Source organism: Panthera onca, chromosome B1 (assembly GCF_046562875.1).
Source record: "Panthera onca isolate mPanOnc1 chromosome B1, mPanOnc1 haplotype 2, whole genome shotgun sequence".
NCBI lineage: Eukaryota > Metazoa > Chordata > Mammalia > Carnivora > Felidae > Panthera > Panthera onca.
Genome location: NC_138342.1, coordinates 70,579,844 through 70,601,124, shown reverse-complemented (window position 1 = coordinate 70,601,124; position 21,281 = coordinate 70,579,844). Strand labels below are relative to the sequence as shown.

General features: G+C 36.9%; 1 protein-coding gene across 8 annotated transcripts in view; it reads left to right on the top strand.

Moving 5' to 3' along the window:
• MAPK10 (mitogen-activated protein kinase 10) overlaps nucleotides 1-16,215 on the top strand; it is a 315,034-nt gene extending 298,819 nt beyond the window's left edge. For 7 of the 8 annotated variants that reach the window (XM_060655676.3, XM_078445951.2, XM_060655675.3 and 4 more), the window contains one exon: nucleotides 13,153-16,215. In XM_060655676.3, the coding sequence (XP_060511659.1) occupies nucleotides 13,153-13,295 (143 nt within the window). In that variant the 3' untranslated portion in view covers nucleotides 13,296-16,215. Of the gene's footprint in view, nucleotides 1-13,147 lie in introns of all 8 variants that reach the window. The other variant, XM_060655681.3, reaches the window with a different exon arrangement.
• The last annotated feature ends 5,066 nt before the right edge of the window (nucleotides 16,216-21,281 follow it).

Genomic DNA, 21,281 nt, shown 5'->3' with positions numbered 1-21,281 from the left:
CTTCTATTCATCTTTAATTCAAGTTACAATTTATTCATCTCCATTCCTTTTTTCAAAGAGCTTGGGGTCATGCCACCCACTTCAGGGCACCCCATCTTCAGCTTATTTCATGCTCTATATTCCCCTCAACCCCAACCAGATCTCTGCAACATTTAATCTGTGATGACATAAAATCCACAATTCTCTTTTCAATACTTTTACAACACTTCCACAAAAATCTTATTCCCATGACCCATTTTATGCAAACTGTATAGTTCAGGGAAGGCAAAAAAAGGACTGAGGATGATACATATGAGATTAATTAATCATTAAAGGGATGGGATGAGTGGTCTGCCATATGAAGAAGGGTTTAAACATTTGGTAAAGAAATGGAGTTTGTATAAAATCAAGGCATAATTCTTTCATCATTAAAACCATCATTCATATGCAAAAAGAAAGTGAGTACATGTAGAAGATTCTTTCAACTCATTAATGAGGGAAATGGCAGAATGGCAAAGATAGTTCAATGAAAGTATGAGAAATTAAGATTTATGTAGTCTGTGGGAAAAAAAGAATATTGAAATAAGATCACTAAATTAACCCAAAACTTATAAATGTCCTAGGGCAACCAAGCTTATCTTTGTGCTTATCTTTTCTACGAGGCAGAAAAAAACCCTGATAATTTTATTTGATTAGTTTCATACAAGTTTACAGTGTATAAAGGATCATAACCAATTGAGAACATTAAGTCAAATAAAGTTATGTTCCATAAAAAATCAGATTATCCTTAGGTGGGCTTGTCAGAAAATACTCAAGTGTGATATTAAAGGGTTGCATAGTCATTTTTTTGCCCTAATCCCAAGTGTCGGGTAATATTCCTGAATAGTACCTAAAGTTACATATATAACTGCATGCTATGAATAGGCAGACCAAAGTCTTGATCAAGTAAACTCTCTTAAGTTTGAAAGAAATACATTTAAGGTGAATAAAACCAAAGGCTAGTTTATACAGCAGTTTGTTATTTCTGGAGGGGCTGGAAAATAAATGCATTCCACTAAAATTATTTAATGATAAATATAACCTAGTCTTAGAGAATTAGAATATAGGGCCAAGGTGTATGAAATTGCTGCCAATTCAGATTCGATTTGTTTAATTTTTTTAAATGTGTGTTTATTTTTCAGAGAGAGAGAGAGACAGAGTGCAAGTGGGGGAGGGGCAGAGAAAAAGGGATTCACAGAATCTGAAGCAGGCTCCAGGCTCCAAGCTGTCAGCACAGAGCCCAGTGTAAGGCTTGAGCTCATGAACCCTGAGATCATGACCTGAGCTGAAGTCAGATGCTTAACAGATTGAGCCACCCAGGCTCCCCTAGATTCAATTTGTTTTAAAATCAAACACATCACTCTATTTAGATTCACCCACTCCAGTAGTAAATTTTTCTCTGAATTTCCCCATTTCTATTATGGCAGATCTATTTTCTCAGCCTCCCACTCTGAAATCCCTGATTGACTTTTTATTTCACACTTGCATTATCACTGACCGTCACTTTCTACATCTTAAAAATTCTGCTTGCTGGATGTCTTACATCTAATTACTACCAACCCTTTCCATTAATACCACGATGATTGAAGTTGTCCTGAAGTAATCTTCCTGACTTTAGTCTCTACCTAAATTGATCTTTCAAGACTATAGGTTTGGGGGTTCCATGGATGAGTGCTCTCCAATGGCTTTGCGTCATCTACAATTTGAGTCTAGTAACCTTTTCCTGATATTGATGGCTCTCTATAATATACGCCAGGTTTTTCCACCTTTCACACTCTACCTATTGTAGACTCCTATGTTCACTATTTTACTTGACTGGATCCTTGCCTTTTGGAATGCTGCCCATTGTAAAGTGTTGCCTTATCAAATACTACCTTCTCCCGAAATAGTGTTTATATGTGTCCTAAAAGACTTCATATTTTATCAAAGAGTAAGATCTTTCCTTCTTATGGGTCCTAGTAGTCCCTATAATTTATTTTATTTTTTTAAGCTTTTATTTATTGATTGATTTTGAGAGAAAAAATGTGTGCATGGGGCAGGGGCAGAGAGAGAAGAAGAGAGAATCCCAAGTAGGCTCCACGCTGTCAGCAGAGTCTGATCTCATGAACCACGAGATCATGACCTGATCTGAAATCAAGAGTTAGACACTTAACCAGCTGAACCACCTAGGCGCCCCAGTCCCTGTATTTTAAATATTGTTTTATAACTTATTGGTTGTAAATTCATTTGAGATGAAAGACTGTATGTATCCATCCTTGTGTACCGTGCAGTGCCTAAGTGTTGTGCCTTGCATGCAATAGTAGCTTGATAAACATTCATTAATTTGAAAATTGTTGCTGAGGTTCTCCCTTATCATTGTTTCTTGCCAAAGGTGGAATTCAAGATAGGATCATAGCTTTGATACAGTATGCAAGTTAGTATGACTTATGCCAGGAAATATTTGTTCAACCTATTAATTGACATAAAGATACATGGACCAAGTATCAAGTATATGAATTGGTGATATTGGTTTGGAGTTTGCCCATGCTTCAGATAAGGGTTTTCTTTCAGGTGGTTATTTGGTTATTTATTCATTCTGGGAAATGTATATTTCTAAATTTTTTGTGGGCCTGTTTAGTGTGTTAATGATTAACATGCCACTTATAATATGCCACTTAGGCTCTGCCTACATGTGAGAAGGCGAGCCATTTTTTTTTAAATCATTCTAACTATCTATAACAATCGTGAATTATCTACCTTGTACACATGCCTTATTTGATAGTTGACTGGATTAACCAGTTTATAGTTAAAATGACGTGGATTCAATCTTCCACTACATGATTCTGAAGGACAATATTCATGGCTTAATTTTGAGAAGTCATATGTATACTATATATTACATGGCATAATTACATAGGATATGTTTGTATGCATCATGTTGAATAGGACAGCCTCGTGCTGCGGCTGACTACTAGCTCATTAGAGCTACTTGTGTACATCTCTCCCAATTGTGAGTTTATTGACCTTGTGTTAGTCACTTGGAATCTACCATGCAGGATTTAAGATGTGGAGATTGGCCCACTCTACAAATCCAGGACATTTTTCCCCCCTTGGAGAGCCAATTGTTAAATTTTTATGGGCAAACCACTGCATGTGTGTGTTGTGTGCACGTGATATGCACTTATGCAGTAGACTGCTGAAAGAAAAAGCAATTACTAAGAAAACTTGAAAAGTCAGCTTTTTTGCTTTCTTCATTGTATTCACCATTTCTCATTAATGTTTGCATATCATATTTATTTTGTAAATAGCCAGGATGAGGTAACAGTACAACTCCCATAATATTAAGTCATGGCCACACCAGGAACCTGGAAGCAAGAGAATAAGTTAATGCAGTTTTTTAGTGAAACTAAGAAAACCTGAGTGAAAATTGTTCTCCTGCCCAAATGCATGTTTTAGTGATACTTTAAAAATGTAAATAGGAAGTTAAATGTGCGTTTGCAGAATAATATACAGGTTTGAAATTTATCGATGGAATTGTATATCAATAAGAAATAAATCTAAACTTCAGATACATTTCTAAATAAATAATTGTACTCCCTTCTGCTATCTGATTTCACTTGCACAGTGATTTATTTTCAAGAATAGCATGGCTGCTTACTTTCTGAATTGATTTATAAAGACTGCTAAGGGAATAGCAGTTCATGAATAGAAATTAATTTTCTTCTAGAGCATTTTTATAAAATGTTAGAGTTGGAACAAATATAGGAGGCTGTCCATTCCAAAAGTTCTTTGTTTACCATTCCCATTCCACCCAAGAAGTAAGCCTCCTATAAGTAACAGTGACTCACCAAAATAAACATATTTAGCATTAGGATGGGTAGAGATTTTTCAGAATCTCTAAATGGTAGATAAAACTCCCCAGGTGATTTAAATATACAACTCTCCCCCACTTACCCCCACCCACTCACCATATTCCACATACTATGGCAATGTGTCATTCCAAATTATAGTCACTGATCTAGTCCAATTGTTATTTTTTATTTAAAAACCTCATGGTTCCTGGGTGGTTCAGTTAGTTAAGCATCTGAGTCTTTGTTTCGGCTCAGGTCATGATCTCACAGTTTTGTGGGTTCGAGCCCCACATTGAGCTTTGTGCTAGCAGTGTGGAGCCTGCTTGAGAGTCTCCCTCTCTCTCTCTCTCTCTCTGCCCTTCCCCCACTTACCGTCTCTCTCAAAATAAATAAATAAAGTTAAAAAAATTTAGAAACCTCAGCCCTTAATAAGATGAGGCTCAAGATCATACTTAAAGAGAAGGCTGTATCTCAGTGATTTTTTTATTCCAGTACTTCTAGTTCTCTGTGTCTACTTCTTTGTGCATGGAAAATAATTTCCTTAAAAAAAGCAGAGCAGTGATGCCTGGGTGACTCAGTTGGTTAAGCATTGGGCTTAGGCACAGGTCATGATCTCATGGTTTGTGGGTTTGAGCTCTACGTCAGGCTCTATGCTGACAGCTCAGAGCCTGGAGCCTGCTTTGGATTCCGTCTCCCTCTCTCTCTGCCCCTCTCCTGTTTGCACTCTTTCTCTCTCAAAAATAAATATTTAAAAACATTAAAAGTAAATAAATAAACATAAAAAAATTTAAAAAGCAGAACATTTTCCCTGAAATAATAAATATCTTGTGACTACATAACTTATAGTTTGAGAAATTTCCATTAGCATAACTTCTTTCCATAAAACTTTTTTTTTTTTTTTTTTGGTCAGGTAGCATTGAAAGAGTTGCTCTTCCTCATTTGCAGCCCTACTACTATTTTGTTACTTTTAATAGCATTTTTATTGACAAAAATTTGCAATGCTTTATTCATAGCAAACTTTTTTAAAAAATTGGATTTCTCTGAAAAAAATATAGAAGGTAGGGATATTTCACATTGCTAGGACATCCTGGGCAGCTGAATGTTATAATCAAATTCAAGTCAGTTCAGTTCCATGTAAGAGATTTTCACAAACTGTTTGGCAGTAAATTAACAATTTGAAGCCAAGGTCCATTTCTTGACTCTTCCATTTGCGTTTGGTTTTATGGTTACAAAATTTATTACCTACACAAAAAGAGACCTGAAAGGATCATTCAGTAAAGCCAGAGTAGCTGCAGTCAAGAGTGTATTTATTATAATGCAATAGAAGTCATATAGAAGCAAAGATTTTTCAAGTAATAGTGGGGAACTGGTTGATGTTTAACAACTATCTTTATTAAAATTAATTTTTATTTTTATATTTTTAAAAATTTTTAACGTTTATTTATTTTTGAGAGACGCAGAGAAAGAGAGACAGAGTGCGAGTGGGGGAGGGGCAGAAAGAGATAGGGAGACACAGAATACGAAGCAGGCTCCAGCCTCCAAGCTGTCAGCACAGAGCCTGATGCAGGGCTGGAACTCACGAACTGTGAGATCATGAACTGAGCCAAAGTCGGATGCCTAACTGAGCCACTCAGGCGCCCCCATCTGTTCTTTTAAAAGGACTGATTAATAGCATTTACCAATTTCTGTGGTGTACTTATTCTCACTGTGACCAATTTCAAGCTACCTATGTGACATCAATGAAGGCAGAGTTGGAAAGAGATGCTAATGCTAATACTTGGCTCTCAGAAGCCACTAAAGGCCAGCTGTAGCACACTGCTAGACAGTACACACGATTGTTTCATCATAGCACTATACAGAAAAGACCCAGTCTCATACAATAAAAAGACGTAATGGGAATTTTGTAGAGGAAATGCTAGAAGAGAGGACCTCTCTTAATGAATTTGTGCTATAAAAAATCAGGAACAGTAGTCTAGGAAACCATAGAAATACAGTTGATAAAGAGTTTGAACTTTGAGTGATCGAACGCTAACTATATAATTTGCATTCAGCATTGATAAAATAAAGGGCAGGCCATTCCAATATATAGAAGATAGCCAGCTGATGAACAAAGTGAGAAGAAAGACAACTACAACAAAATTATTTCCCTTAGTCAAAAATAGTTTAGCAGTTTTACCAGTTTCATAGAAAGGCGAAATTTGCTTTCTCTCACAAAACCTATCTAGAAGAATAGACACAAAAGATACTCGGTGCTTTGTTAAACTGAGTACTTACTCTGTGCTGAACACTAGAGATTGAGGAAGATAGGAGAAATGAAGAAGTATGATGAAGAAGTAAAAAGAAGCAAGGGAAACAAACTAGGTAATCATGTAGCAAAACTATATATGATAGTGAGATGGCTCACGTGGCATAAGACCTAGAATGTTCCACAAGTGTGTTGACAATATTCTGATTATTAAAACAGATATAGTAGGAGTGCTGTGTATTTTAGAAGCATAATCTGCAGTGTGATTCCTTTTATATAAAAAGTTTAGTAAACACTCCTTTCAGTTCTGCTAACTTCAGTTTGTGTGTTTCTGTGGGAATTTCCTCAATGTTCTTTGTAATCTCTCTAGCTGCCACATTGTTGTTGGTTTCTGTTTATTTGTAAACATCGAATTGTGTTCTTAAAACGGAACCTCGGGGCGCCTGGGTGGCTCAGTCGGTAAGCGTCCAACTTTGGCTCAGGTCATGATCTCGCGGTTCGTGAGTTCGAGCCCCACATCAGGCTCTGTGCTGACAGCTCGGAGCCTGGAGCCTGCTTGGGATTCTGTATCTCCCTCTCGCTCTCTGCCCCTCCCCCACTCACACTCTGTCTCTCTCTCAAAAATAAACATTAAAAAAAAAAGGGAGCCTCATCTCAGGTAAGTCCTATCTCACCCTTGTTTGATCAGTACTCAACTTTAACTGTGACAATCAAAACATGTCCATATAACCAGCTCCAGCCAGGAGAGGAGAAAAACCCTATCTCAAGAGAAGACCAGGACTATTATGTAGAGATACTTTTAAATACTTTTTGATTTGTATTATGCCAAAACTTTATTTAAAAATTTTCAAACTAGTTATTTTGTCATAACTTAAATAAAGCACAATAACAAAAATCTTCCTCATTAACTTGGGTATTTCAGTTAATTATAACACTCAAGAGATGTATATGTCATCATTTGAACCATTTGTTCTCCAATCCATTGACATCAAGACTTCTTCTTCACTCAATCATTTGTGTTTCTATATACTAACAATGAACAGAAAACAATCCCATTTACAATAACATCAAAAAGAATAAAATACAAATTTAACAAGAGAAGTGCAAATTTTTTACTCTGAAAACTGCAGAACATTGTTGAAAGAAATTAAATACCTAAATAATGGAAAGACATTCCATTCATTCACTGATTAGAAGATTTAATATTGTTAAGATGACAATACTCTCCAAATTGATCTACAGATTAAATATACTCATCACAGTCACAGCTATCTTTTTCTTTGCTGAAATAGACAGGCTGTTCTTAAAATTCACATGGAAATACAGGGGATACAGAATAGCCAAAACAATCTTGAAAAAAAAAAAAACAAAGTTGGAGGATTCACACTTCTTGATTTCAGAATTTATCACACACTGCAGTGTTCATGACAATGGGGTATTTGCTTGAGGTATACATATAGATCAATTAAATAAAATTGAGAATCCAGAAATAAACCCTTACATTTATGGTCAATTGATTTGTAGCAAGGATTTTAAGACAACTCCATGGACAAAGAACTACCTTTTCAATAAATTGTGATAGGACTACTAGATATCCATATGCAAGAGATTGAAGGTGGACTCTTACCTCATATAGAATATAAGAATAAATTCAAAATAGATCACAGACTTAAGTGTAAAAACTAAAATTATAAAGCTCTTATAAGAAAACATAGGAGTAAATCTTCGTGATATTGGGTTAGGAAATGGTTTCTTAGGTATGACCCTAAAAGCACAGTTGCAAAAGGAAAAATAGGTAAATTCAACTTCATCAAAATTAAAAACACGTGTGCTTCAAAAGATACCATCAAGAAAATTAAAAGATAATCCATAGAAAAGGAGGAAAACATTTGCAAATCTTATATAGTAAAAGACTTTGTACCCTGAATACATAAAGAACTCTTATAACTCATTAAAAGAAAAGAAAATAACAATTAAAAAATGGCCAGAGGATCTGAATAGACACTTCTCCAAAGAAAGATATACAAATGGCCAACAAGCACATGTAAAGATACCCAACATCATTAGCCATTAAGCAAATACAAATCAAACCACAATGCAATGAAATACCATTTAACATACACCAGATGGCTATAATAAAAAAGATAATGAGGAGTACTGGAGAGGATAAGGAGAAATTGGGACCCTCATACACCTCTGGTAGAAATGTAAACTGGTATAGCCAATTTAAAAAAGTTTTTCAGTTCCTCAAATGTTAAACATGGAGTTATTCTATGACCCATCAACTCCACTCTTCAAGTTTAGAAATAAAAACTTGCACGTGAATGTTCATACAACATTATTCATAATAGCCCAAAATGGAAACAACCTAAATGTCTATCAAATGCCCTTCAAATAATCAATAGGTAAACAGAAGTGACATATCCATACAATGGAATATATTTCAGCATTAAAAAGGAATGAAGTTTTGCTACATGCTACAGCATTAAGAACCTTGAAAACACTGTGCTATGTGAAAGGAGCCAGTCACAAAAGTTCACATACTGTATGATTCCATTTATAAGATGTGTCCAGAATAGGCAGTTTTCTAGACAGAAGGTGGGTTGGTCATTGTTTATGGCTGGTGGGTAAGAAACAGAGTGCGGGTTTCCTGTCGGGGTGATGAAAACATCACAGAATTGATTGTGGTGACAGTTGCACAACTTTGTGAATATCCTAAAAATGATTGAATTGTACAAATTAAATTTGTGAATTACATCTCAAAAAAGTTGTTACAAAAAGGTATATGAGCAATATTTCATATTTTAAGTTAAAAGTAAATCTAAATGATAGTATCATGATTTGAAAGTTATGTGTGTAGTATAGGAGATATGTCACGCAGGAGATGAATGGACACTATGAACAAAGCAATTCACTCTGTCAGCCCACAGTCGATTGAGACTTTATTAGAGGTGTGTGTCCAGTTTTAATCTCTACCCTTTAATATGGATGTGGAAAATTGAAGATTCTGAGAAGTCAGTCATAGTGATGTTAAATTATTACTGGCCAACATTTATGAAAACACATGAGGGTGTTGGTGTTGGCATAATTTAATCCAGACTGGAGTGGGGAGGATAGAGCTGGGCATTTGAGTTATGTAAGGAAGTCAAAAGTTGTCTGCTAGTATATGAAATTTACTAGTATATGTCAGGAGAAGAAATGGAGTAGCTCTGTATCATACCTCTAAAGGATGCAATTAAGTAAAATTGGAATAAATTGAAGCCAGGGAACTTTACATTACACATTGTTCTGATAATGAGAGTTAATTATTTATAGGTAGATATTAACAAGAGCCTTAAAAGTCTCGAGACGTTCAAGATTAAGAGGTATTCATACTTTTAAGAGTTTAAAGAACATGGAAAATGCATAAGCTTTTTTGTATATAAAAATATCTGGATACAAAAGAATATATATTAAATAATCACGATTAGAGAAACTTCATAGCAAAAACACTAGAAAGAAATATACCCAAAGTTTAACAGTTATTATTTATTTGAGGATCAGTGTCTATTGTTATGTTCTTTGTTTTCTATGTTGTTTCACAACCCCCATAATTTGTATATATATGTTTATAATCAACAAATAAAAAATTTAAATACTTATAAGATACATATAATCTTTCTTAGTTTATGTGTATGTGTCCTCTCCACATAATGTCACATCTTTTTAAAAAAAAATTTTAATGTTTATTTATTTTTGAGAGAGAGAGCATGAGTGGGGGAGAGGCAGAAAGAGAGGGAGACAGAGAATCCAAAGCAGGCTCCAAGCTCTGAGCTGTCAGCACAGAGCCCGAAGTGGGGCTCGAACTCACAAACCGTGAGATTGGGACCTGAGCCGAAGTCAGACACTTAACCGATTGGGCCACCCAGGCATCCCAGAAAATGTCACATCTTAATCACATTTTTTTCATAGAGAAGAAATGTTTACCCCAAGAGCAAAGACATTGTGTTAGCCTCACCACTTCACAGACTTAAAAAATTTATTTTTTGGGGCGCCTGGGTGGCGCAGTCGGTTAAGCGTCCGACTTCGGCTCAGGTCACGATCTCGCGGTCCGTGAGTTCGAGCCCCGCGTCAGGCTCTGGGCTGACGGCTCGGAGCCTGGAGCCTGTTTCCAATTCTGTGTCTCCCTCTCTCTCTGCCCCTCCCCCATTCATGCTCTGTCTCTCTCTGTCCCAAAAAAAAAAAAAAAATTATTTTTTAATTTTGAGTATAGTTGACACACAATGTTATAGTAGTTTCAGGTGTACAATATAGTGATTCAACTTCTCTATACTTCATGCTCTTCTCGCCACAGTGTTGTTATCCATCTGTCACCTTACAATGTTATTACAATACTATTGAGTCTGTTCCCAATGCTGTGCCTTTTATTCCCGTGACTTATTCCACAACTAGAAGGCTGTATCTCCTACTCCCCTTCACCCATTTGCTGATCCTTCTACTGCTCTCCCTTCTGGCAACCTTCGGTTTGTTCTCTGTGTTTATAGGTCTTATTTGGCTTTTTGTTTCTTTGTGCACTTGTTTTGCTTTTTACATCCCACATAATGTGAAATCATATGGTATTTGCCTTTCTCAATTTGACTTATTTCACTTAACATAATACCCTCTAAGTCCATCCATGTTGTCACAAATGGCACAATCTCATCCTTTTTAATGGCTGTGTAATTCCATTGTATGTATACATACATATATATATATATATATATATACACACATATATACCACATCTTTCTTATCCATTTGTTTATTGATGGACACTTAGGTTGCTTCCATATCTTGGGTATTGTAAATAATACTGCAATAAACATAGAGGTGCATGTGTCTTTTCAAATTAGTGTTGTTTTCTTTGGGTAAATATCCAGTAGTGGCATTACTGGATTATATGTTATTTCTATTTTTTTATTTTTTTGAGGAATATCCATACTTTTTTCTAAAGCCACAGTACCAGTTCATATTCCCATCAATAGTGCGTGAGGGTTAGTTCTTCTCTGCGTTCTCATCAACACTTGTTATTTCTTGTCTTTTTTATCCTAGTTGTTCTCACAAAGTGTGAGGTGATATGTCTTTGCAGTTTTGATTTGTATTTCCCTAATGATTACTGATGTTGAGCATCTTTTCATGTGTTTGTTGGTCATCTGTATGTTTTCTTTGGAAAAATGTCTATTCAGGTTCTCTGCCCATTTTTTAATCAGATGGTTTTTTTTTTTTTTTTTTTTTTTTTGTTGAGTCATATATGTTCTTCATTGATTTTTTTCCTGATCTATTAGATCTTTGTGATAACACTATTATAACTTATTTTGGATTTGTTATTTTTCACCAAATGTACCTTGCTCAGATAAATTTGCTCTGATAACATTTTTAATGAGAATTCTTCATCTTTAATTTTATTAGATGATTTAAACTATAGATTTTTTTTTTTTTTTTTTTTTATATATAACTCACTAATTTAAAGTGTACAGTTCGGTGGTTCTTTTTAAATTTTTTTTTTTTTTCAACGTTTTTTATTTTATTTTTGGGACAGAGAGAGACATAGCATGAACGGGGGAGGGGCAGAGAGAGAGGGAGACACAGAATCAGAAACAGGCTCCAGGCTCTGAGCCATCAGCCCAGAGCCTGACGCGGGGCTCGAACTCATGGACCGTGAGATCGTGACCTGGCTGAAGTCGGACGCTTAACCGACTGCGCCACCCAGGCGCCCCTAGATATTTTTAATAACAAACAATTTCACAAAGCATGCGTTTTTACCACCTATATTGCTTAAGTATAAAGAATACATGGGGCTCCTGGGTGGCTCAGGCAGTTGAGCGTCTGACTTTTGATTTAGGCTCAGATCATGATCCCAGGGTTGAGGGATCAAGCCCTGCATCTATTGCTTAGCATGGAGCCTGCTTGGTATTCTCCCTCTCTCTCCCTCTCTCTCTCTCTCTCTCCCTTTTTTTCTTTCTCCATTTGTCCTGCTCATGTGCTCTCTTTCTCTCACAAAAAGAATATATAAAGAAAAAAGAGTAAACTGTTTCCAATGGTTTTGTTATATTTTGCAGTGCCTCTTGCTCATGTTTCCTTTGTAGTTCTCAAAGATATAGCTCAGCAAGTATTTACTGAGTGATTATCATGAGCACACTTCTTCTCAGAGTTTCAAAATTTTTATATCACCACCGAGCAGATAAATAAAATACGTTTTTCAAATTAACTTAATAATTCAGAGTTCTTGTTTTGTAGTTTGCCAGGTAAGCAAACCTGCTGGAACATAAACACAAAATCAAAAAGCGTGCTTTTGCTGCTGCTGCTTCTTCTGTTGTTATTATTATTAGTAGTAGTATGTATATGGTGGTGTTTTGATGATGATGATGATGATGTCTATGGTAACTTTCACTGAAAGTCCCACTTAGCTTTTCTGGATGGATTTTAAATTTGAGATCACTTTAATGACTATGACAAATTTACTTAATATTCCTTTATTTTTCAAGAGCTGTAGTCTTCCAAGTAATTCTGAGTTTTGGGTTTCACCTCAGCCCATATTTTTGGGATTGGACACTTAACATGTGTTTTTTTTTAAAGCCCTACATTAAAAACATCCAGGTTGAGATCATTCTATTAAAAGGTTTTCCTCATCTGCCTTTGCCATAGGACAGTGGTCTTTAACCTTTGACAGCACAGCATCATGGGAGCTTTAAAAATGCAAATGCACTGGCTTCACGCAGGCCAATTATATTACAATATTGGACGTGGGAGGGGTGACTGGGGTTTTCAGTGGGGTATTTTTGTTTGTTTGTTTTTGTTTTCTGTTAAGAGCATTACAGGTGGGTTCCAAGGTCGAGTGAATAACTTGTGACCAGGGACTTACGTTGTTACATTTTGATTTTCACCATCAAATACAGAGCCCTGGATTAGTTGTGCTATGAAGGCTTGTCAAATGAACGATGGACTAAACATCACCTCTTGTATTTGCCCCTGCCTGCATCCTGAGTGACAATGAGTCTAGTTCCAGATTTAGTCATGTTGGTCTTCATTTTCTTAGCACAGGTGCAGCAGTGAACAGCAGTGAGAGTCTCCCTCCATCTTCGTCTGTCAATGACATCTCCTCCATGTCCACCGACCAGACCCTGGCATCTGACACTGACAGCAGCCTGGAAGCCTCAGCAGGACCCCTGGGTTGTTGCAGGTGACTAGCCGCCTGCCTGCGAAACCCAGCGTTCTTCAGGAGATGATGCGATGGAACACACACACACGCAGACACTCACGCGCACACACAAACACAGACACGCAACTATAAGAAAATGGCAAGGGAGAGAATCCAAGCCTAAAATTGAAACAAATCTTTCAGCCTGCTTCTTCTCCAGAGTTCTGTATTGCAGCTAAGCTAAATGTATATTTAACTTCTAGTTGCTCTTGCTTTGGTCTTCCTCCAATGATGCTTACTACAGAAAGCAACTCAAATACAATTAGAAAAGCCTTTTCCATAAAGTGTAATTTTAATGGCTGCAAAACCAGCAACCTGTAACTGCCCTTTCAAATGGCATGACAAGGTGTGCAGTGGCCCCATCCAGCATGTGTGTGTCTCTATCTTGCATCTACCTGCTCCTTTTGGCCTAGTCAGATGGATGTAGATACAGATCCGCATGTGTCTGTATTCATACAGCACTACTTAGAGACGCTACTGTCAGTGTCCTCAGGGCTCTACCAAGACATCATGCACTGGGGTACCACATGGTCCATTTCATGTGATCTATTACTCTGACATAAACCCATCTGTAATATATTGCCAGTATATAAGCTATTTAGTTTGTTAATTGATTAAGCTGTATGTCTTATAAGAAAACATGTAAAGGGGGAAAATATGGGGGGAGTGAGCTCTCTCGGACCCTTGAAGATGTAGCTTCCAAATTTGAACTGATTAAATGGCACCTGTATACCAATTTGTAGAAAGAACATATGTGATGCTTATGTACAGTGTGGGGCGGGAGGGGGTAACAGTTTCCAGGTACTAAATGGTTTGGCTTTTAGAAGGAAGGTGGGGTAAAAAGTTAAGGGTCTTTTCTCTGACACTGAGCCTGTAGGAGAGACTAGAGTGTAGCATTTCAGTGTGGAGGAACACCGCAAAGAGATTATTACCCAGATAATATTCTGGAGACACCGACATCCACAGTTTACAGAGTAGACCTCATTGTCATTTACAAATTATGTGTCACATCTGGACAGAGAGTGGCAGAGAGTGGTGGTGAGTCAGGGTTATTGTGTCCATATCTGATGGTAAGAACCCCTCCCTGGAACGAAGTGGAATTGCCTCTGGATGATGTACTTAACAGAAAATGAACCTACGTAGACTATTTTCAGATTGTGGGTTGTGTTTTCCATGAGTGTGCTACTTTCCAGGTTTATACCCTGCCATGGTTTTATTTTGAGAAAAAATGTTACTTTCCTCTTCTGGAATAAAAAGAAATGTTAGTTAAACTTAAAAACAAACCCAAAACACGGGGTGATCCTCAGGTCAGCATTTGAAAACATTTCCACAGACGTTACTATTCCTCAGGGGTTTCCCTGACTCCTTAATATGGCTGATGTTCCATGTTTATTTATTTTCATAAATTTGAACAATTCAAGAAGGGCTGATAATCTGAGTTTTGTACTGCAGTTGATGTGACAGCAATAACTCTTCCCATAAGTTACTGCTGCTAAATAGCTTTAGCAATATGAGTTTGTCTTAAAAGCCATGAAGCGTATGTGTCAATGTTTAGCAAAATCACCTGAATTTAGCTCAAATCAAATGAAAGTGCTTTCCCGAGCACTTAAGAAGGCACTGTGAAACATCTTGGTTATATACAAGGCGATACCAGGGTGACTTCTTAGCAATAATAGGGACCAGGTGGAGGCTTCCCTTCTTACTCACTTTGGTGAAGTACCCATCACAGTTATTTGCACTCTGACCGTTTTGGTGCTCACCAATGTGGTGGTATTTCACCTGAAGAAGAAGTGAAACACATGAAATGGACGGTTGATGAGTGGGATATGACTGGCAAATGGAATCCCTTCAAAAATAGAGCAAACAAGAATGCTAGTGCTCTGAAAATTGCCTTAAATACAACAATGGGGAAGCTTTGTCTCTTTCAAGCAATAGAGCCAACCCCCACCATCACCATGTGAGCAATGCTGCCATTAATGGGATTGCTTCACAATAGGATTCATGACAACAGGTCATTTGTTTAAAATGGGGAGAAAAAAACCCAGCCTGTGCAGCTTGTCCCCTGGAATAAAAGTGGCCCAGCTTCTTGCTGCCATTCTTTTTGATTAAAATTGCAGACAACTTGATTTTACAAATACCTCCGCATTCACATGGGTTCTCTCACTTTTCCTTCTGTCACTTCCCACTCCCCACTTTAAAAAAAAAACAAACAACTTCTCTGTATCCCTTCTTCTTTACTTACCCCCTTTTTCTGGATTTTTCTTTTGTTGCACCTGTGTCCTCTCTCTCTGTGCTTGACTTTCTAGCACATGTGATTAAATGCAGGGAACAGGCAACTGTTTGTCGCAAGCATAATCTCATTAGCCACAAAATGGCATCAAAAGACAGAAGGAAATCTCCAGCCAGCATCTTAGAAGTGCATGACAGTTGGACGATCTCTTGGGTGTGCAGAAGTGATTTTTTTTTTTACTCAGATTAAACCAAACCAGAATCAGTCTAATACTCCCTTGGTATTGCTTGCCTTCCCTAAACTCCGCTAGTTTGATCTCTCTTGTTATATGGCTCTTGGGAGCTGATCACCTTTACCAGGTATCCCTTATGGATAAGAAAAAATGGAACAAATCCCTCTGATTGAAATATCTGTACAAACACAGCTAAGAGTTTGGCTTCTTGAGTGCTTATAAGATTAGTTTTACTAGGTTATCAAAACAAGATAGGTCATAGGAGAATAAAGAGAATTTTCATTTCAAAAGCTCAACATTCACCATCTTGGGTCTACTTTATTATAATACCTTCAGGAGGTGATTCTGTTATTATCAAATTTTCAGAATGTATTATGTTCTGCATTGAGTATTTTCTTTAAAAGCAAAAACAAAAACAAAAACAAAAACAAAAACAAAAACAAATGTTTCCTGTGTAGTCACCTGTTAATTCCAAAGGACTTTCTTGCTTTTCACACAAGGAAGTGTCAAGTCCGCTGGACTATATTCCTGGGAGAAGTGAAAGTCCTGTCTGTGGTTGGGGTTCATTTTGGATATGAGGTTGGCATTCTGAGAGGCCTAACCTTCTGCCACTTCCTATAGGGCTGATGGTTTCGCAGTGACCCTTAATGAAATATTTTGTAGGATTTTGTTAGAGGGAGAGCTGGATACCCACGTGCAGGAGGAATTAAATTGTTGGGAGAGAGTGGCAAAACCATACCACTCTGATAGATTCATTTTTCAGTCAGTGTGTTCATTTTTAAAAAAGAGATGCATTGGCCTTACAACCAAATTTATTCTTGTGAAATAAGAACTGCTAATAATCTTGCATCTTCAAGAATCTGATGACGGAGCTTTGTAGGAATGTATACTAGGGGTGGACCAGGACCAGGCCAATTCCCTCCAATTGGAGTCAGCTATTTAATTGAGGGCCGAGGAGGTAATAGCTTTTTGGGTTTTTTCTTTTCAAACTGTTACCATTATCAGAAAATGATATATAAGGATACTGATAGCAGCTGACTGGTAAATCATAAAATAAGCCTTGACAAAGGGAATAAGTGGAATAGGTAAGAATACATCAATCCTTTAATGACCTGCTAAGGGAAAAATAAGCAAAACTGACTTTTAAATTTTAAATATTCGTGCAAAATCTAAATTCTACAAAGTCTACTTCTTTTTAATTCTCTTAACATATGACAATCTAAATCTTAAAAGCATTATGCTCTGTAAAGAATGTTGTCAGATAGCTTTGCTGAAAAATTTATCTTCTAAAGCTCAGAGAAAGGAATAATATTGTCCCCATAATCTTTGATCCCAATCACTTTGGGTCTGAAGAGGGACCCCTCTCCCTGCCCACAACCTCCCCCAACATTTTACTTGTGAGTCCTACATTTTCTACAGGTAAAATTAAACCAAGCAGGAATACTCCTTTCTGTAAAAACAACAAGCAAGTTACAGTGTAAATAGTTATATTAGTTATTTTCCATGTGAAATATAAGATTTTGTGACTTCTTTTGGCACTTAGACAGTTCTTTGTCTGAAATGGTTCATTTTGACCCATTTCCTTGGTCAGTCAGGCGGAAACGGAAGGCCTCTGTTTGTAAGTGGACTCCTGTATATCTAACTTTTGATTATGTGGGACCAATGGCCAGTATATTCTAAAAAAAACTCCCAACCCTTGTCTAGCATTAAACTGTTCACCTTGCCATGTCTATCTCGCAACAAGACCTAACTTGCACATGCCTGTTATTCTGCATGATTGGACTCAAGAGACTATTACCAATGATAAGAATTGTGCTGTGTCAGTGTTTATAAAATGGACTTAAAGCACACCCACATTCATATACACCTCACCCTTATAGCTCTAGGTCAACCCTGGAAGGCACAACCATGCATGTCCAGTTTCTTTGCAAGGTCTTAGTGTGAGAACTAAAAGTCAGCCTGATGGATCAAATGCAATCTCAGTGATGTTTAATAAGGATTTTAAATTATTTAAATCATATCTGTGTTCCTTCTCACTCTTTTTCATTTCTATTTATGCCCTTTATCTTCAAAATGTCGGTGGAACAAGAGGGTGAGTGGGGAGAACTTTGGCTTTCTTGGACTCTTTGTAGGTGGATGCTGAATCAACACATTGTGATTTCTGTTTCTTATGAACTATTAAAAACCAGAGCAAATCTGCTTCCCTTAACATAAAACCAAATCAAATCCAGACTTTGTCGGAGTTTGCCTGTTGAAAATCATTCTTGTGCTGCTCATTGTCTTGGGTTTTGTGTCCTGACAGGAGCTCTGAAGCATCTCACATGGTTTCATTGTGTGGTCTGATTGTGCCAGGGAATAAATAAGAAATGAGGAATGACCCACCTTCTCACTATGGGTAAAGAGCATGTAATGTGTACGTGACCACGTAGAAAGCTGTGTTTCATTTGAGACTGGTTTCTTCTAAAAATGACCTTTATTTCTGTCTGCAGATATTAGTTGTATATCTGAAATTCAGTAAGTTTCTTTTAAGGCATAACATTAATGAAGGGGGAAAATCATTTTCTGTGAGGATGAGATGAGTAGAACAGGATTAAATATCCTTAAGTTAATTTATCAGAATTCCTAATCAGTTTAATTATTACCCAAGAGAGAAGGTAAGCAGGTTTTTTGTCCATATGGTAGGCAACCCTAATATCTCAAACTCCTTGGTGAACTAAAAAAAATAATAATAAGAGTTTGTGGCTTGATACGAAAGTCACTGAATCTGTTAATTTAGCTGGAAGTGTTTGAAAATGTCAATGAATGGTCTTTCTATTTCTGTAAATAAAACATTTTATTTAACCAATTCACTATTAGAAAACCTGGAAGATAAACATATTTATTTTTTTGGGTTGGCACAATTTATCCTTTTATTTATAAGGAAAACACATGCCAAATGCCTTTTGCACCTCTGGCATAGCTTCTATTTCATATTTAAACCATAAATCTTTACCCTCTTAATATAAAAGTAAGTTTTAAAATGGTGAGGTACAGGTACCTGAAAATCCCTGCAATATTAAGGAGGGAAATTGCATTCCAGTAGATTGCTCATGGAGAGAAAGGGTCAGAAGAAGTTATTGGTGCATACTAGGTACCATAAAAGGTTACCAAATATTTGGGTAATTTGACCTGCTTTGCATCGAGAAGAAAGGACTCTTGAAAATCATCTGTTTTGAAGCTATTTATGTAATGACCTAGAAAGATGGTTCTGTTTGCTCAATAACTGCGCTGGGTTTTACACAAGGTAGTGGTTTTCAATATTACTAGTTCATCAGGATGGAGATTCATACCTGCAGCATGCCTTTCCCCCAAGGGTTTGAAAGGCATGCCTGGAAGACATTCGCAATTAGTGAAGCACAATGAAAATCCCACTATCTCAGTTCACATTATGTCGGGAACCACTGCACGGGACAAGTTATTTCTCTCAGCTCCAGACTGAATTCCATCTGCTCAACCTTTTACAGAAGTGTGTTCTGTGTTAGTTACTGAAATCAAGCTGTGGAAATGGACACTTGTCAAACACATAAAACGTGATGACATATACACAAACAAGATTCAAATGCCCGTTTGGGACTTCCCACCCTTTTTATGTCACATATTTCTTGCTTAAAAGTCATGCTTATTCTGGTGTAAAAGCCAACATAAAATAAGTCTGAAATGTAATTTCAAAGGATCAAATATCACTCCATGGAGTGGGTGACTTCACCTCCTTGTCACTGACCTTCCCTGGATTTTGTCTGAAATCTTTCTGTTTACCCAGCAGTCTAGACTGTTTTCAACTCAAAAGCAGGTGCAAAATGTCACTCATCTTAAAAATGTTCCATACTTTGCCTAGAAAAGTGTCTCACACATAATTGGTTCTTCTCCATTCACATTGGTGAAAATATTTCTATGAACTATTATGCACAAAATCAATTTTTATGACCCAAATAATATTAAAATTTTTTTTAACGTTTATTCATTTTTGAGAGACAGAGAGAAAGAGGGAGACAGAGCATGAGCAGGGTAGCAAGCAGGCTCCAGGCTCTGAACTGTCAGCACAGAGCCTGACACGGGGCTTGAACTCATGAACTCAGAGATCATGACCTGAGCCGAAGTCAGGCGCTCAACCAACTGAGCCACCCAGGTGCCCCTGACCCAAATAACATTTTAGATGGACTAAGGGAACTAGAAATATTGAAGTATTTCTTTTATAAAAGTAAGGCTTTCAAAAGCTATTGCTTCTTCCTTAATATTAATACATTGCACACTTGGATTTGGTGCCAATTAAGCTCTAAGAAAACAGCTCTGAATATCTATTTTAATTTCGGAGCTAAAGTTTCGAGTAGTACCTTCATTCACTCCAAAAACACTTATGGCACATCTATGTGTCCTAGGTAGGAGACAAATACGGCATAGTCTTTATCCTCACAATTTCAGAGTAAATACATCTTTCAATGTAAAAATCAGTGATCAAAGCAAACTATTTTTATGTCATTTGTTTACTTTCTTTTAAAACAGCAATGTGTTGAAATTAGTGGTGTGACTTGAATGAGCCCATTTGTCTCATTCCCTTAAAGCAATGAAACAAGAAATCTGCTTCTTTCAGTGTCATCATTGTGTCTAAATAAATCAGCAAAAGAGAATTTTGGATATTTTCCATGACATTACAGGAGATGAAACCATTTTTACAACACATTTTTGAAAAATACATAGAGATAAAAATACAAGTATACCTGTGCTAACTCAGTGAGCAAATATGTATATCTGCACTTTTGTTCCTTTAATTGAAAGGCAGACTGCTATCTTTTGGTGTTTTAAACAAATGTCAGTCTCTGGAAAAAGGGAGAAATGTGATGACACCCTGAGACCTTATCTATGACTTATGATGTTGGTATCTTGAAAAATATAAAAGTTTCAGAAGCTAAAAAACGAACAAACAAAACCAAAAAGCAGCATGATGTTTTTTTCTGCATCACATGAGGTTTATTTTGATACAGTTTCTTCTAAGGGCAAGTAATCTAGGAGGCTGAGCTTGAAGCTCATTTCTGGCCCCCAAATCTCCAAATCAGCAAATGACATCACAACAGATACTGGAGTCTCTCTGCAGCCATAGTATCAATGAAGCCAAATCTCTGAGATTTGCTCAGTCAGTGGATAATGACTGGAGCCCTAAAATGACTTATGAGAGAATTTAGTCACAATTTCCTATTAAAAATTCCAACTCAGAACATCCCTGAATATCTAAACCAGAAATTTAACATTGAGCTCTGAACGTTCACTCACTGATTTGTGTCACAGATATTGATTGAGCACTTCAGTCTCCCAAAGAATGTTCTTGGCACACAGTTGTGCTGCATTTGAGCAACCTTCCTGCCTTCATGTAGTCTACATGCTAATGGGGGGATAAGGTAGTAGAAAGCATTAAGAAACCAAAGAAGGTTAAAAGGATAAGGTATGATGGGGCACCTGGGTGGCTCAGTCAGTTGAGC